General features: G+C 36.8%; 1 protein-coding gene across 1 annotated transcript in view; it reads left to right on the forward strand.

Moving 5' to 3' along the window:
- Positions 1–3,414: 3,414 nt before the first annotated feature.
- ABCA12 (ATP binding cassette subfamily A member 12) overlaps positions 3,415–17,812 on the forward strand; it is a 181,223-nt gene continuing 166,825 nt past the window's right edge. Inside the window, 2 exon segments of the mRNA XM_032637501.1 lie at positions 3,415–3,483; positions 15,501–15,594. Of these exon segments, the coding sequence (XP_032493392.1) occupies positions 3,415–3,483; positions 15,501–15,594 (163 nt within the window).

Genomic DNA, 17,812 nt, shown 5'->3' on the forward strand with positions numbered 1-17,812 from the left:
GATAAGGCATAGTCCCTGTCTTCAAGGGGCTCAGAGTATAGATGAAGAGACCAACTGTCTGTGGCGAAGGCCACAAGGAGTTGACTATCTTTATGAACGGAGGTCTATGGTAAAACAGGTGAAGGGGTGATTAAATTCAGCCAGGAGTGGGGCTGTGGTGGGTGGAAGGGCTAGGAAACACTTCAGAGAGGAAGTAGCACTTTTGTCAGTCCTTTAGGAATGAGCATGATTTTATTTGGGGCAGAGGGAGCCGCGTGACCAAAGCCTGAAAGTGGATGGTCCTCATCCAAGGCACTACAGCAGATGGCGGGAGGGATGGCTGAGACTGGAGAGACACACCTGATGAGGCTGGCAAGGGCCAGGCTGGGAAGTTCTTTGCTGCTCTACCAATAAACCTAAAAAGAGCAGCATTCCTTTTCCTGAATTCCTGGTGCAATTATTCTTTGTGCACCTGTTTGTGACATTAAAACATTTTTCTAATACAAGTGATTTATAGGCCCCTAGAGAACCAGGAAAAACCATTAAGTTCTTTCCTTTTCTTCTCAGCGCTTCCCGTGCAGTGCAGCACATAGGATTGAAGGTATCACGACACAGAGGTGTAAAGTATGTACTTAGGATCTGAGTTCCCTCTCTGCTGTTCCCACCCGTCCCCGCTTCTAACTGGGTGAACTTAGGAAAGTTACAGCATCTCTATGAATGTCACTTTCTTCCTCTGAAAATGGGATAATGCCAATTTCTATATGATAGGCCTTTTATAATGATTCAGTAAATTCTTAACCAATGTTTCCTACTCAGTTATTCAATAAACATTAATTGACCGCCTACTACAGGATGAAACCTGTGCTAGATTCGGATTATTCAGTGATGAGTTAAATAGACACGGGCTTTGTGATCTAGTAGTTATTATTATTACTATTGTTATTATTAATGTAGATCTTTAATAAATACTATTAAAACAAATTAATGTGTTTCAGCCACATCAATATCTTACCTGTGGTTGGACCAGTTCCCTCTTGTCCTGCTCCCGGGGTGTGTTACTTGACTGGTTGACTGACAAGAATTGCCACATCCAACGTTTATGGAGCCCACCAGTAACACGGTTGTGTAGCTTTATCAGAGCTCTTATCCTAACTAGGTTTAGTAGGTGAGACCAGCCTCAGGAGGATAACTATGCATGCTCAAATCTAATTCTTAGTATGGCTTAGTCAAATTTGTGCTGTTTGAACTGTTCTCCAAAACTTGCGATTACTAGTGCTCTGGAAAGCAGAAGTCTAGAATCCTTGGAATAACTAATTTTGCGCAAGCTATTTCATGATAAAGCTGTATTTTTATTTTTACTGCTGGTGAAGTGAATGTACAAAAGTAAGCACTGCCTATGTTCTGGTAGATGTGATGACTCCTTACTTGATAAAGGGATGCACCTGTCAGTCTCAAAGATGTAGAGTCACCAACAGCAGAGAAAGTGGTCAGAGGCAGATATTGGGGACTGAGAATTGAAAATCATTCCTAAAGACAACCTGGGTGTGCTGGCCTCAGGCAGAAGCAGTGGAACAGCTGCGTCCCGTGGCAGATCACTGTAGTCCTGCCAAATGGAGTGATTTAACTTCTCGGTACAACTATAAGAATAACATCTGTAAACAGCTTACTGGTAAATGTGTTCCTTCATGGATTGTATTGTTCTAACTCTGACTCTCTTTATTTGCTGCTCAGTTTAGTTTTTGCTTAAAAACTTTATTTTTCGTCAACTTTATGTCCTGGGTGCAGCATATTTCTGGTTGCCAAATTTTTCTTTCTTCCCTCAAGGGGAAATCCTAAGGTATCTGTCAATAACATCCCAATCTACAGTCAGGAGTGGGGCACAATAAGGCAAAAATGCAAGTTCCTTGACAGAAATATAAACAAAAAACTATACTGGATTCAAAGACAGGAGATGGGAGATATATATATATATATATATATATATATATATATATATACACACACACACACACACACACACACACACACACACACACACAGGGGTATATCTAAAAAGGCTTCATGGAAGATGTCAATTTGGGGACAGTTTTGAGAGGTAGGTGCTTTGAGAGGGAGGCATGTATTCAAGGTAGAGGAGTTAGCATAAGCAAGCCAGGGACCAGGAAGCAGAGGTTACATTGCATATTGTAATATATACCAGTTTGGCAGGTGGCCGCGCATTTATGATAGACTGTTGGAAGATGAGATTGGAAAATTGGCTGGAGCTAGACTGTGTAGGCATTGAAAATCAGAGGGAATGGGTTGTCATTAAGGTGTTTAAGCAAGGTTATTCCTAAAAGCCTTTATTCCAGACTTCCTGGATCATGTATACCCTTAAATCACAATTAAAATTACTTAATTATAAAGTACCTTGAATAATTCAAGCATAAGCCTTTTTCTTTTTCCTTAATCTACAATAGATTTCTTCTGCTGATTTAGAGATTTCAAGTGCAGTAGAACTCTGTTATATCATACACTCAGAAATATCCTGGGTCAACCTATGTCTCCTTTAACCATAAAAGCCTGAAACAACATGGCTGTAATAGACACATGAATCCCTGGACCCCAAATGAGGGTATCCATTGTATATCATTTCTGTCACAGTCTACCTTTTACTTTCTGCATTTTTTGTAATCTAAATTGTGATAGAAGCCAGCATAGTCACTTCCTGCTAAATCAAAGCATTCAGCTTCACTTTAAGCTAAATATTGAGACCTTCTCTAGTATACCTAGTGGTGGGCTGAGGTTCAAAGTGTTTCAGCTGAGCTCTGGCCTCATTGACTTAAAACATCTTAATGACACTTTGTTATGAGAGTCATTAGGCCCAGAGTCTGTAACACACTCTCTGTGCCCTGCCTCTGCTAGAGCAGGCACTATGTACTGAAGAAAGCGAGAGAATGTAGGACAAGTCCTACTGGCCTGGCAAGGGTCCCACCTAACTCCTCATGACGTGTCCAGGCCACGTGACACCTGCTCGAAGGTGTGGATAGGCAGTTAATTTTATGGAGAGTAGTAGGTGTGGGCTCAGCTTTTTTTTTTTTTCTTTCCGTGAGGCAGTATCTGAAGGATATTCATTCTCTCTTGAGTCTAAACTTTATGCAACAAGAAGCAACTGGATGTTATTTTAAAATAAGCAAAAGCCACCAAAAGATCCTGGTCTGGGTCCTTGTTTGAGAGAAAGAGTTGGTTGAGAAGTGTTCCTTGGTCAGGATTAACCCAAGGGAAAAATCCAAGAGGGAGAGAAGATCTGTGGGTTTCTTACCCCAGCCCACAGGAAGGCTATGCCATGAAAAGGCTTCTGACCCATTGACACGCAGCAAGTTGGACGGGGAACCAATTCTTCTTTTGAGGTTTGGAGGAAAAGAGAGGAATTCTCTTGTTCGTGGTGTTTGAAGGATGGCTTCTCCATTTCATCAGCTTCACATCTTGGTCTGGAAAAATTGGCTAGGCGTCAAAAGGCAGCCGGTGAGTAAAACAAGGGAAGGGGTCCTGGGGGAAAGGCTCCAGACAATTTTAAAATGTAGTGTTCATGACAGGTAAAAAGAGAAGGAGAAGAGTTTTAAATCATTTTCTAAAGCAGGAATGAGATATTTCGAAATCATCCCTGCATCTGTCTTACAGCTAAATGGGGTGAGTCTAAACATGCCCCCAAAGCTGCCTTTTGATTTCAGGAAATTAAAAGAATAAACCAGGACATGGCCCGGGCAAGAAAAGGATACATCTTGTTACTGGTTGAATTGGAACTTGTGTTGAATTCTAGATTTTGGGCCAAAATGCTTTCAGAAATTTTCCTAATGAATTCTGTTAAAAATGAGATGAGGAAAAGTTTCAGATGAAAGGTACAATAAATGGGGGAGAAATGTACTTAAAAACCAAAACCAATAGAAAGGTTGGTTGATAAGAAAAAGTATTTATTAGAAATGCCAAACAAAGGTTAATATGTATGTGATGCTTCAAGAGTATTATTGAATCACTTTACTGCTACAATCTGTCTACTCAGCTTATTGCAACATCTTTTTTTTTTTTGTGCTCTTACACTCATGTTTGCTTTTTAAATTACATAGCCAGCTATTACATCCTCACCAGATAGTGTGCAGGGAGATTGAGAAAGGAACTGGCTTCTGTGAGTTGTTGCATATTCAGAAGAATGTTTGAAAACTGGAGAAATCCAAAAAGACATTCAATATACTTCATTTTAGAAGGTAATTCCCAGCCTAAAATTAATGATATAAATATTTGCAAATAATATACATCATAGAAACCAAAGTTTAACTATACACCTTATCTCACTCTAGGTTTGCTTGCAGTGCCTGACGCCTTACTTACTTACTTACACCTTACAAGTGTTCTGATGTATATAGTATGAGGGAGAAGTTGATTTGCCTTTGTGAATTTGGTGGATAGGATTTAAAATCACAAGGCATTATGTGATTACACGGGTGTGGGTGTGGATATAAAATTTTAAATCATTAATATTTTTACTTCATTGTTGGAAGCAACACATCGGAAACAACACAAAAGTGAAACTTTCCATAATTTTCCCACAGTAGGTTCTGTGAGGAATTCAACAGGGAAAGAGTCTGGGTAGGTGGAGGTGGTTAGAAGACAAGAATTGGCTTCTTGGTTCTATTCCTCACTAGCTACATGACTTAAAGAGCATATCACAATTTCTCTGAGCACTGGTTTTCCCATTTGTAAAATGGGCATCTGGTCTACCATATCTGTCTCATAGGGTGGTAAGAACCAAATGTGCTAATGTATTTCAAAGTGCTTTATAAATGGTGAAACACTTGGCAAATAGATTATAGAGGGACTTGGGGCAATGTCTGTGTCATATTTTATTCAAAGTAATGGTGAAAGAAAATGCAGGGGAAGGGAGAAAGAAAGAAATTTATATACAGTAAAGTTCCTAAGTGTTGAAAACTCAATAGTTAAAAATAAAAGAATAAAGGAATTGAAAACGTATATCTGTTGCTGATAAGCTGAATGCTAAGGTGGTATATTTTCCTTACAATTCCATTTTACCTAAAAATTAGAAATAAACCCTCAGGTGAATAAATTTTTTCATTAAGAAATTTTATCTTTAGAAACTTTAATAAGTTCCTTCCTCATCTGTAAAGTAGCTGGCATATCAATTTTCTACTTTAGAGTTTTTCTCCATTTTAGTCAATTTCTGCTGGACATGGCATATTTAAAGAAGGTGAAAGTCAGGCATGCTAAAATGTTTTCACTATGATAACTTATATTATTCCTAAGTAACCAAAATCCCTGAAAGCCCCTGATAATAATACTTTTGCCTAGGGAAAGAGAATACATGAACTATTAGTTCATTTTGGGACATCAAATAATTCAGATCTTAAGAGCACCTTGAGAGAATGGGACCTAGCACAGTCTTGGTTGCAGGAAGTGAGATCATTAAAAGTCCAGAATTTGGGGCACTACAGAAGGCCCACCGGAATACATTATGAGTAACCAGAGGGACAGAAGAGACCTTTAGAAAATGGTGATGCCAAAAGGAGAAGGAAAGACAATTTTAAGTGGAGAGGTAGAGAGCAAAGAAAGGTGTATTTCCTCATAGTTTTGCCTAGAGCCAATCCTATGTCTTGGTACTGGAAGAGAGGACTTGAGGACCCAGGTGGAAGGGATATATGTGTGCCAGTGTTACTTAAGAGGGAAGAATGAGAAAATCAAGAGGTTGGAAAGTTAGGATTAAAAAATCTAAAAGGAGATAAATGTTTTTAAAATGTGAAAAGAGAAAATATAGACAAATTAGAAGACAGAACATGTAAAGAAGGGGTATATAAATTGGAGGAGAGGACAAAGTCTTTGTATAGGAACTGGACTTTGTCATCCATCAAGCAGTTATTTAAAATGCAGGTATTTTTCTCTCTATCTTTGTAATTGTTCTGAATATGGCACTTTAAAAATATACTTTTATACCCAGGAAAATAGAAATTAAGTTGTGTGACACTGGAAATGTATAGTCATTAGTGAATTGAGGAAAAATGCTAGTATCACCTCCATGCCATCCTCTTCCATTTTGTTTTCAAGAGAGTCAATCACAGAGCAAGGCAGTAGGAAGGATAGCGTGTAGAGGAAGAAGTTAGGAATCTATAAATGGAGACACAAAACAAGAAAAAAATATAGTAAAATTATTAAAGTTGAGTGGGGATTACTGAGGAAGTTTATTATAAAAGTATATACTAGACTAGAAAGTGAAAAAACAATTTTAAACAACTATGCTGTCTAAGAAGTAAAATAACAATGGAACAAGCTACATGTTGACCGGGCTGCAAAAAAGGGAAGGCAGGATTTTTAATTTTTTTTTTTTGCGGTACGCGGGCCTCCCACCGCTGCGGCCCCTCCCGCCGCGGAGCACAGGCTCCGGACGCTCAGGCTCAGCGGCCATGGCCCACGGGCCCAGCTGCTCCACGGCACGTGGGATCCTCCCGGACCGGGGCACGAACCCTCAGTCCCCCTGCATCGGCAGGCGGACCCCCAACCACTGCGCCACCAGGGAAGCCCAAGATTTTCAATTTTTGAGGTGACTTTCCTCAAAATTGTTCTTAGAGCTAATGTTTCTCTCTTTTTTGTAAAATCAAATGTCAGAATTCTGAAGTCTTTGAGATTATCTAGCTGCCTTGATTTTACAGGGCCCCTGAGAGCTCAAGGTATTTGTCCAGAGTCACGTAGTGAGTTTAAAAACACAGTTATATTCTACCAAAACTGGATCTCTTCTTTCCATTACCTCCTGCTGCTTCTCTATTGCTCCTAAGTTGAGTTTCCTTTCCCAATATTCTCTAATCCCTGCTCAGAGTTCAGCCCACCAACAAAGAGATCATATTTGCTAAGGAGGCCTTAGATATTGCTGTTTTTCAATATTAGTGGTAATACCATATTCTCAATTATATTGCAAAAAATGAATACTAGAGGAGTGTGAGAAAAATACATTAGGCACCAACAGAAATGTTAGGCAATAGAGAAAGTCAATTAGATGCAGTTGCTACCCTGCTGGTCTTGTAATTTAACTGTAAAATATAATGGAAAAATGAGCGTACATTCCACCGGTGATGGTTAGCAACAGGGAGGCTCACCTAATGAGATGCTAGTTAATGACAGGAAACAGAGTCCTGGGACAGCAAAGACACTGAAGGCTTAAAGACTAGATAGTGCAAGATAAGAATTTATCTTTCATTAAGAAGATGGATTCTAAATAGGCATATCAAGAAGTGACTACAAGTCTCTATAGAAGTGGAATCTAATTCCAGACTTATGACCTAAAGAAGGAAAATTAACTTCAGCTATTTATTTTCTGTTGTAACTATTTAGCTGGTGGATCACACTTTAGCTCAGTTGATGATAGACCTAGTTTTTCTATCATAGATATTCCTACAACTTGATAAACTTCTAAAACTGGATCGAATTTGACACTTCCTCCCCAGTCCTCACCTTGCTCATTTAATTTTCCCTCACAATGGCTAAAGAAAAAGGAAGACTTAACTTGAAAATTTGGGGACAGGTTGGTCCATGCATTAAAATAATTTTTTGATTAAAACAATTTAGAATTAAACTCGAATTTCAAATTTAATTCTAAATCAGATTAAAATGAATTCAGTGTTGCACAAGTCACTCAACTACATAGTCAAACGTTCCAGGCCCTTTTACCTCTTCTGGATCTGTACTATTTACTCCCTTAAGCCCTTTTAATTGTTCAAAAAATTTGTATCTACTTGTTCATTACGGTGCCTGGCACATAGCAGACATGCACATTTTATTAGTTTAGTCAAGCAAAAAGTAAATGAGGTAAAGATGTTTTGGAAGTGGAAGCAATAGAGAAATAATTAGCTTAAAGCCCAATAAAAATGTGTTATTTTCATAAACATCAAAGAAGGTTTACCAATCTTCAAATTGTATAATAATCTATAAATATGGATTTCAGAACATTGTCTTGATCCCAGTTTTTAGATGGGTTATTTATGTAGACGGCAGTGTTCACTAGCAGAAAGCCCAATTAACAGAACTCTTGTGCCACTTTTGTTTCCTTGTTTTGGGGGTGAAACTAAGGTTTATTTCATATCTAAAGTATCACACTCTTACTTCTGAATATGAACCTTGTTACTTGTTAACACCAAGTAACAGTCACCTTTGACTTAACAGACAATGCAAAAAGGAAGGAATAGAAGAGGAAGAAAACGACTGTATACTTTCTATAGGAAAGTTTGGGCGATTTTTATTTTCAGGTTTGTAATAAAAAGTTATGATTGTAGGTTACAGCTAAACCTTTAAATGACTTTCAATGCTGTCATAGGCTGAACTAATAAAACTGTGGTATTGCAATCAAAGAGAGCTAGTAATCTATTCTGTAGGGGTTTGGCTACAAAACTTAGTGGTTAACTGTGCAGGTGCTGAAGTCAGGCTCCCTGGGTCCAAATATCAGCTCTAGCGTTTAGTGGCTTATGGAATGAAGGCTTATTTAGTCTCTTTAATATTCTAACTTCCCATCTGCAAGAGGAAATGAGGTGATTATATTAAATGAGATAGTGCATGTTAAGTGTTTAACGTAGCACCTTGCACATTCTCAGCAGTCATATATTAGCTATTATTTGGAGTACTTTCTTGAATTTTGATATTAATTTTAAGAAGACCACTTGACAACGAGAATTCACCCTGGGGAAGATATTTTGAAATCATATTTAACAGGGAATTGGTGAAGGAACTGGCATTGGTACCCAAGAGGAGAGAGGATTTTGTCTCTATTTGAATACTTGTAGAATTCTCCTGCCAGAGGGGAAGCCAAACTAAGACAAATAAATGTTAGTCATGGGAAGGAAGATATCACCTTGATATGAGCAAAAAAATCGGACAATGTGAGTTGTCCAATAATGAAGTCGTCTCGTGAAATATTGAACTTCTAGTCACCAGAAACATTCAAGTACAGGCTGCATAACAATACTGCAGAGATGTTTTCCCTAACTTTTCATGTACCAGTCATTCTGGACTTATTTCTTTTCCTGGAATATTCCACCCTCTTTCCCATTTGTGGGTCTTCACCCATATGTTTCCCCGGCTTGAAAGACTCCCACTTCTTTCTCATATTCTATCCAACACACATATCCTTTCTTCTGCCTGACCGTTGTTCATCTTTTAGCTTTAGATTCAGCTCCCCTTGCTTTATCTTCCTTTCACACTCTTGACTTCCTGTATCTTAGCATTATCTATTACATTTGGTGATAATTTTTTTTCATGTTTCCCTTCCTCAAAAGACTGAAAATTTTAAATGCTCTATCCTCAGGGCCAGGTACACAGTAGGCGCTCAATAATTTTTTATTGTGTTAATGAATGTATAAGCCTTATATGAATGATTACTATAGTGTATGTTAAACTGTAAGTTTCCTTAAGACTCTCCAAGACTGTGGTTTCATGGAGGGAAATGGAGAATCTTCATCCTAAACATTTTACTTTTATTTATTTTCAGAGTTAAGGAGAAGAATCCCCATTGAAATCTGGAAATTGTACTGATATTCAGTATTATTCATTTCAGACATAACTAACTTCTAACCACTGTAGTGCAAGGGATCCAAACTCAAATATCTATAAGGGCAAGACAGGCAATGTAACTGTGTGAAATGGGACAAGCATAGACGGTAGGAAATGAGGACATTTATGATTAAGACTAGAGAGTGAATATCCTACTTACAGGCATTCAAATTGTAGTAGTTTCTCAAATTTTTAAATATATAGTAATACATTGATTTAAAGTTCACCTGTATCTTATTTTCTTATTTACTTTCAATGAAAATAAGAACATAATAAAAATGATGGCCACAACTGGAATCAGGTGTACTAACAATAATTAGAATAAAGGGTTCTAACAAAGTAATGAAGTGTGAATGACTTACAGTTGAAATTATGTGCTCTGCCAAGATTTTTCAGAAAATTAGATTTGAAAGGTTTTCAGAGATTTGAAACAATAGTTCTCAGCAAATGCAGAGGCAAATGTTACTAGGTAATTCAACTGAGTTAAAAAGTACTACAGATCTTGTAGTGAATGGAAATTTTGGAGTGAATTTACATTTGGTTCATTCAAGGAATTTCTTAAGATTTAAACCTAGAATTTTGAGGGGATGACCTCACTGACTTCAAGGCCACTGAAGTGTGTCCTGTCATCATCATTAATTCTCCAAAACTTATCACCTGCGTTGTGCAACAGGATAGAGTTCCTAGATAGAAAGCATGGTTTTTTTTTCTTTAAATCTCTTTTCTTGGTCCTCTTCTCTTTTGCTGTCTTTTATTTATTTTTATTTTTAAATTTTTAAATAGATTTATTTAATTAATTAATTATTTTTTGGTTGTGTTGGGTCTTCATTGCTGTGCACTGGCTTTCTCTAGTTGCAGCGAGCGGGGGCTACTCTTCGTTGTGGTGCGCAGGCTTCTCATTGTTGTGGCTTCTCTTGTTGCAGAGCACGGGCTCTAGGCACACAAGCTTCAGTAGTTGTGGCATGTGGGCTCAGTGGTTGTGGCTTGCGGGCTCTAGAGCTCAGGCTCAGTAGTTGTGGCGCACAGGCTTAGTTGCTCCGTGGCATGTGGGATCTTCCCGGACCAGGGCTCGAACCTGTGTCCCCTGCATTGGCAGGTGGATTCTTAACCACTGCGCCACCAGGGAAGCCCCTCTTTTGCTGTCTTTTAAAAATTGGTTCTGGATTTTCAAAAAGAATTACTTTTAAAATAATTTAAAATTTTTTAATTTTAAAATAATTTCAAATTTAAGGAGTTGCATGAACAGTACAAATATATATTTTTCTAGAGCTAGTTGAGATTGGTGCCCCATTACCTCAGATACTTTAGTGTGCATATTTCACAAACAAGGAAATCCTCCAATATAACCCAATACCACCATCAAATCCTTAGATCCAATTCAATATTCACCAGTTCTCCCAATCATGTCCTTACAGAAAAATAGTCCAGTCATGTTCTGTATCTAGTTTTTATGTCTTTAGTTTCCTTCAGTCTGTAACAGTTTGGTAGTCTTTCCTTGACTTTAATGACCCTGACACATTTTGAACATTCAAGACCAGTTGTTTTGTAGGGTATCTGTTGTTTTGTAGCATATTCATTTAGTAGAGACTCAGGTTATTTACCTCTGGAAGGAATACCACAGAAGTGATTCTCTGTTCTTCATATTGCATCACATCAGGTGGTGCATGATGTCAGTTTGTCTCATTTTATGGGGAAATATTTTGAGACCAACTACGTATTCCATTCCTCATTAAACTTTCAATTTACCTGTTTCCTTATACATTTATTTATATTTACATAGACTCATGGGTTCCTAATTTATTGTTAGATATACTCTTTTATTAACATAATGTCTTTAATGTTTAATTTTGACCAGTGGGTCAGATTGATGCTCAGTTATGGTCATTTGCAGGTGTCTGTGTTTTACTGATGTGTCCCCATTATTCTCTGAGATTCTCTGAGCAGTATATCTAGTGCTCTTCTGTCTATTGGTCTACCTACCTACCTATTTCTTTCTATGTATGTATGTATGTATGTATCTAACTATCTCTGTGTCTGCATACATTCTACATATATTCTATAGCTCTGTTCAAGCTTGGAAATGGCAATACCCTAATAGCAACAAGCACACGTAGCTCTCATCCACTAAAAGAAGCTAGTGTTTCTTGAAAAAAATGGGTATTTTCAGGGCTGGGACAGAGAAAGTACACAATGAGGCAGAAACAACTTGTGGGACTAGAAAGAAGTTATACACACACATTTATCGCTATATTTCATGAACCAGCAGTTCATAGCCATATCTTTAATTGTAACCCAACACTACCGGGTTCATTCTAGTTTCGCCCTTTATCATGTTTATAATTTCTCTGATGGATAGTGAAAAGCCAGGCTCCTCCAACATAGGATATGTTTACTTTTAATCAACCTTCCCATATGAAACCAATCACCTGCTCCTTGCCCTGCACAGACAGCCTCCTTACCCGACTTGGGTCCTGACACCCCATGTCTGGCTGCTGCACTGTGGATATCCTTTTCACCTTGCTAAGGACCCACCTCCCTCACTGTGTCACTGTGGTGCCCCGAGTCCTAATGTGAACTTACCTTGCTGCCCCACCTAAGGGATTTTGGGAACTGAATTTTTCAGAAAGGGGAAAGTGAAGAGAAAGCGAACAGAGGGGACATCTCAATAGCAAATAAACTCTGGAGTAATAAAAAGAGACAAATGCCATGGCCCACTAAGGAACTGTAAATTATTCAGTGTGCATATGCCCTTAGATGTCAAGAATTCAGGGAGTATGGAATGCAAGTGAGGTATAGAGGCACGTGTGAGATAATTAAAATATTAGCAAAAATATGAAACTCTTAAAAACTATTTTTCCCAAAGTTTTCAAGTAGCCCCCGATGTCTGTATATATAAAATCAATATTTTAGCCTTTTCTCCAAACAAACAAAAAAAGTCATGGCTCATCGGTTTAATATTTGGATCCTTGACATTGCATTCGCTTCTAGGTTGTTTTTGATAATATTTAGAATGGTGTTGAGAGCAGTCCTGCTGCTATGAAAATTTAAATTTTATTTCTTGCTTTTGTGATTAACTTGTCAACCTTAACGTTCCTGAGATCACAGTGTGGAGGGCTTTGGATTTATTATCCTTCTAAAGTGCTGTATGCAGAAATGTTCTCCAAACCTCTCTGACCTAAAATCCTGGGGGAAATCTTGTGATAATAGATTGTTTATGGGCTTGCGGTGGATTTTACCTAAAATAGGGTGCCTTAAACTACTCTGATACTGCATTTTTGTTTGGATCTAAATCACGTCTAAAATTAATTTCAAAATTACCAAAACATCCTCATGAAACCATAAAATTATATCAACCAAAAGATAACTTAGAGATATCCCATGACATATGTTCTTTATTTGAATGCAAATGTACATTTGTGTTGGTGCAGCTGATCTCAGTTGCTCGCTGAATTCTCATGAGATTGCTATGGAAAATGAATAGATATTCCTAAAAGTAGTTATGGGGCACTGAACCTACTCAGATGAATACATTTTTAAAAGGATAACTATGGCTTCAAATATAAAACCAATAAATCCACAAACATTAAATATTTTTAACCTTAATTCCTTATAGTCCACATTTCAAATGAGTCACATAGAATAAAAATTGTACCTTGTATATAGGATCTTTGAAGAACAGACTCTAATTTTCAAATATATCAGAGATTAGGCTAGAATAATAACACATCTTATATTTTCATAACACGCATGTTTTTCCAATACACTTTCTGTAGTACTTTCGTATTCCTCGGAGCAGCATGATTTTTTTTTAATGCTATCTTAGTATCTTGGTGTTCACATCCTTGTCCCCTGCTCTGCTTTGCAACTGGGTATGTAACTTTGGATAAGTTATGCTAACCCTCTGCAACCCAGAGAATAAAAAGGGGAGTTGGATCAGATCAAGGCTTCTTAGCCTCTCCTGTGCTCTGGATGTCTTTGACAGTCTGGTGAAGCCTATGGCCCTTCTAAGAATAATGTTCTTAAATCAGTGAAATAAATACAATTACAAATAAAACCAATTATATTGAAATTCAGTTATTAAGGTATCAAAAAGCAAGTTTATGATACGGTAATGCATGTTTATTCTATCATTAAATAAATAAAGGTGAATCCATGACTACTATAATTTTAATGCTGTGATGAGTATAAACAGCCCTTTGAGGTATCTGCAGCAACACTAATACGATTTGAAAATATCTGTGGTTTCTATTGGTGACAAAGTCACAGGTACTTCTAATACCATTGTGGTTCCTAGCCTATATTCATCATTAATGGAAATACTAAAGAGTCATAAGCTGGAGAAAATAAAAATGTGATCTTTTTTTCCTGTCCAAGTTTAGAAATGCCCAGAATTCTGTGCATTGGATGATCTCAAAGGAAATTTCCAACAAAAATATTCCAAGACTGTAAACAGTCCTGCTAGTTAGGTAGGGTGGTGTGCATTTAGAATTCCTCTATTCCATGTGTGGACCATGGACAGAAGCATCAGCTCACCTACCTGGAGCTTGTTAGAAAGAGATACAGTACCTCCAGCCAGCCACAGAGCTACTGAATCTGAATCTATGTGCTTACAAGATCCTTAGGGGATTTGGTACGCACATTAATTTTTGAGAAGTGCTTCTATAGATTAGGCTGTTGAGCCTGTCTGGGAGCTTTTAAGCTGTGGTTAAACTGAGTACCTTAGGATTCCCCAGATCGACAGTCAACTTCCTCCATTTTCTAAAACTTGACCTTAAACCCAAAGTTCTAAGAATTTGGTGACAGATCTGCCAGCAAGGAGATCAGTGCTGATAGAGACACATGGAGATTTTCATGGAAAATTTAAGTTGGGGGTTACTTAAGGATCAATAGTTGAATGGGTCTAGATTGTTTTAGAGAATCGAAGAGCCCCAGGCAGTAGTTTGAGATTTGGCAGAAGCAAATCGTCTCTGCAAAATGGGGGAAGAATGAGAACAAGTCTGACTGCATAATCAGATAGAAACATAGTTTAACTATAGGCACAGTTAATGTTCTTGTGAATACATGTTTTTCACTGCTATGGAACCAATTTTATAGGTGTGTAAAATATGAAGCAGATAGTATCTTATGAACTGCATCATGTTTACATGGGGAGGAAAGCCACTCCTGAAGTGTCTTACAGTGAAATTCTCTAATAGAAATTTCAATGTAATATACATTTATCGAACCTCTATTCTATACCAGTGGAAATTCAGGGATGAATTAGACACTGTTCTTGCCATAAAAGAATTACCAGTTTATTTCATGAGCCAAGCCAAAAAAAGATATATTGACAAAAAGAGTATAAGTTCTATAATAGAAGCAGACACAAGATACTATTTATAATGGTTTGGAGGGGGTTGCATAGAACTTTAAGTTTCTGTTTACTCTTTTACTTGTTGACTCAGCCATTCATTCATTCATTTGTTCAACAATGTTTATTGAGCCATTAGCCAATGTCACACACTAATCTTTATGCCTGAGCGTAGAATGCTAATATTGGAAGTGGTAAGATACATCTTGGTTGAAATTAGGTTGGGTTTTATATGCCCTGTTTAGCATGTTGAGCCTTATCCAACAAACAACTGGGAAGCTCTAAAAGATTTTCAAGTTAGGAAGTTCCTGATCGTACTTGAATTTGAAAAGCATCATTCTTGGGACAGTCATGAAAGGTGACTGGACAGGGGACTTCAGAAGGTTATTTTAAGATTTTAAACCTGGAAAAATCCTTCTTGTGTTTATTTCAGGGTTTCTCGCATTTTTAAAACTCTCTCATTCCTTTCTTATTAATAATATTTTCAGGCAAATATCTGGCTTGTGTTGGAATTTTATAGTATAATGTACTTCTTGTCAGGTGTTTTGGTTTAGCAATATAATTAACTTTTTTTTTTTCTATCATTACTTTGCAGCTTTGGACACTTGTCTTGATTTTATGGCCAGTTACTATTTTCTTAATTTTGGCTATTACCCGGACCAAATTTCCTCCAAAACCAAAGGCAACTTGTAAGTAAATGAGATTTGTTTATTTCCCTAACTTTTGGATTCTAGTTAAAATTTATTTTGCTACCACTTTAGTGTTTTATTGTAAAATTTATTTTTCTGAGTAGTGTTCCCACTTGGAAGTGTTTGTATAAATGCTTAGTATGTCTTTTCCCAGTCTTTTGAATCAGTAAGAAGTTGAGCCTGTAATATTTATCTAGAAAAATATAAAGTATGTAGGAGCAAGAGTATATTTTAATCTTTAACTATAAAATTTTAACTCATTTAGTGTTCATCTCATAAATCCCACCATAGTGTGTACACCACAAACAAGCAGCCATCTCAGACTTAGATCATCCTTTTCTTTTGTATCATAGCAGAAGCCATAGAGTGGAATTTGATCAACTGAACAAATGAAATCCAGAGTACTATAAAAATCTCATCTTTCTTCAGGGCTAATACATGAATGGTGCAATGTATCAAAACATTTAGTTTAAAAGAAGATTATTTTCCAATTAGTGTTGTTTCAGTTACATTTAGTCATTACCAAGTTACAAAATGGGCACAGTGCCCACTCAGTTCGTGATTTCTTTTGGATCCAGGATGGAAATGCAGAAGAGACTCAGAAAAGTCTTCAAAACTGAGCAGGATGAGCCTTTTAACCCCAATGATGTGAACAGTATTGTTTTTGCTTTTGTTTTTAAACTTCGGAGTCAGTTTTCTTAGGAGAGGAGTAAAGTCAGGTCAGATGTTTCATGTTTCACAAAGCAGCCATCTCCTAAAAAGCTTTCCTGTAAATCAGATTTCTGAAAAATCAAATTGTATTTCAGATAAATTATGGTAATCCACCAAATAAAAGAACACTATGCCGAATTATTCGTAAAGAGAATAATGAGCTAGTGACATTTTAAAGTAAGCACAGTGCTTTTCAATCACCCAGCCCTAAGAAGTAAGATGAGAGCCATGGTGGAATCTGCTTGAATTACACACAATATGATAATTCAAAAGAAAGTATCAATTCAGTTAGTGTGAAGCATTTAAACTCTTGGTGCTAGAACAAATAATCCCTTACATTTGAATTGCACCTTATCATTTCTAAAGGACTTTTGCACAAGTGATTATGTGGAGTTATTGATGAGATTTTATTAGGTTGTTTATAAAAACAGCATAATTTTGTTCTCTTCACGTTGTGTGTATATTAGTTCTTTATTATAACAGATTAATTCCATTGTATACTGTTGGAATTTATGTATTCTTGTATATCTTAAATAACATGGACTTGAGAAATAATGCATTCAGCACATAAGGACAAATACTCTTTGAACTACTCTAGTTAAAGATGCTAATTATCAATTTGCTAGCGATAGTAATAGGAGTTTGTTAGGTTCTTTCAACAACTTATTTTCACCAATTTCTTGTTCTTAAGGATTTTTCAGTTATATAAAGTTCCTTTTCTAAAACTTCTAAGAGAAAAATATAAGGTGTGTGAATGAGTAGTCTTAAACCAATTGATGTTACCCTATAGGATTTAGAGATTCATGGGGAAAATCATGGAGAGCTCTTATAATCCCACTAAATTATAAAGAAAAACTTGGAAAAGCCATGTGACAAGTGCTTCACAGACCAAATAAAAGGCTCTGCAAAACACACTATCCAAAAGGAAATGAATAACCATTTTTTACTGTGAACCTATTATCATACTCTAGTAATAATTAGCTTAGAAGCAATTATGTTTGTGGGTAGGAGGGAACAAAATTATAGAAAAGTTCAAATATTGAAAGTATTTTTGCTAGTCTCTCAGACCGTGTAAGACTCAGTCTAGAAAATAGTTTATTGGTTTGTTATTAGAACTGAAAGGGACCCTCTCACTTTACAGATGAGAACCCTGGGACCCAAGGATATTTTAATTTGCCAAAATTCAGTCATGTGGGATAAGAGAGAAAGGTATTGGAAACCACCTTTATTTATTCTTTGTCCATGAGATTTGTATCATATCTTACCCTCTTACACATAGAGCCAAATACAAAGTATGTCCAAGATTTTAACTCATCCTATAATCAGTAGAGTATAAAATGTAATTTTATAATTGGAGGTACTATTCTGTAGAGTAATGTAGAGAATCTAAAACTAGTATAGATGCAGTTACTTTTTTTTTCTTTCTTGTGGTAGAGAGAGAATAACTTCAAAATGATAGTTTGGATTTGGGTTTTTTAATTCTGTTTTTTTAGATTGTTGTTTTTCT

This window comes from Phocoena sinus, chromosome 7, assembly GCF_008692025.1.
Source record: "Phocoena sinus isolate mPhoSin1 chromosome 7, mPhoSin1.pri, whole genome shotgun sequence".
NCBI lineage: Eukaryota > Metazoa > Chordata > Mammalia > Artiodactyla > Phocoenidae > Phocoena > Phocoena sinus.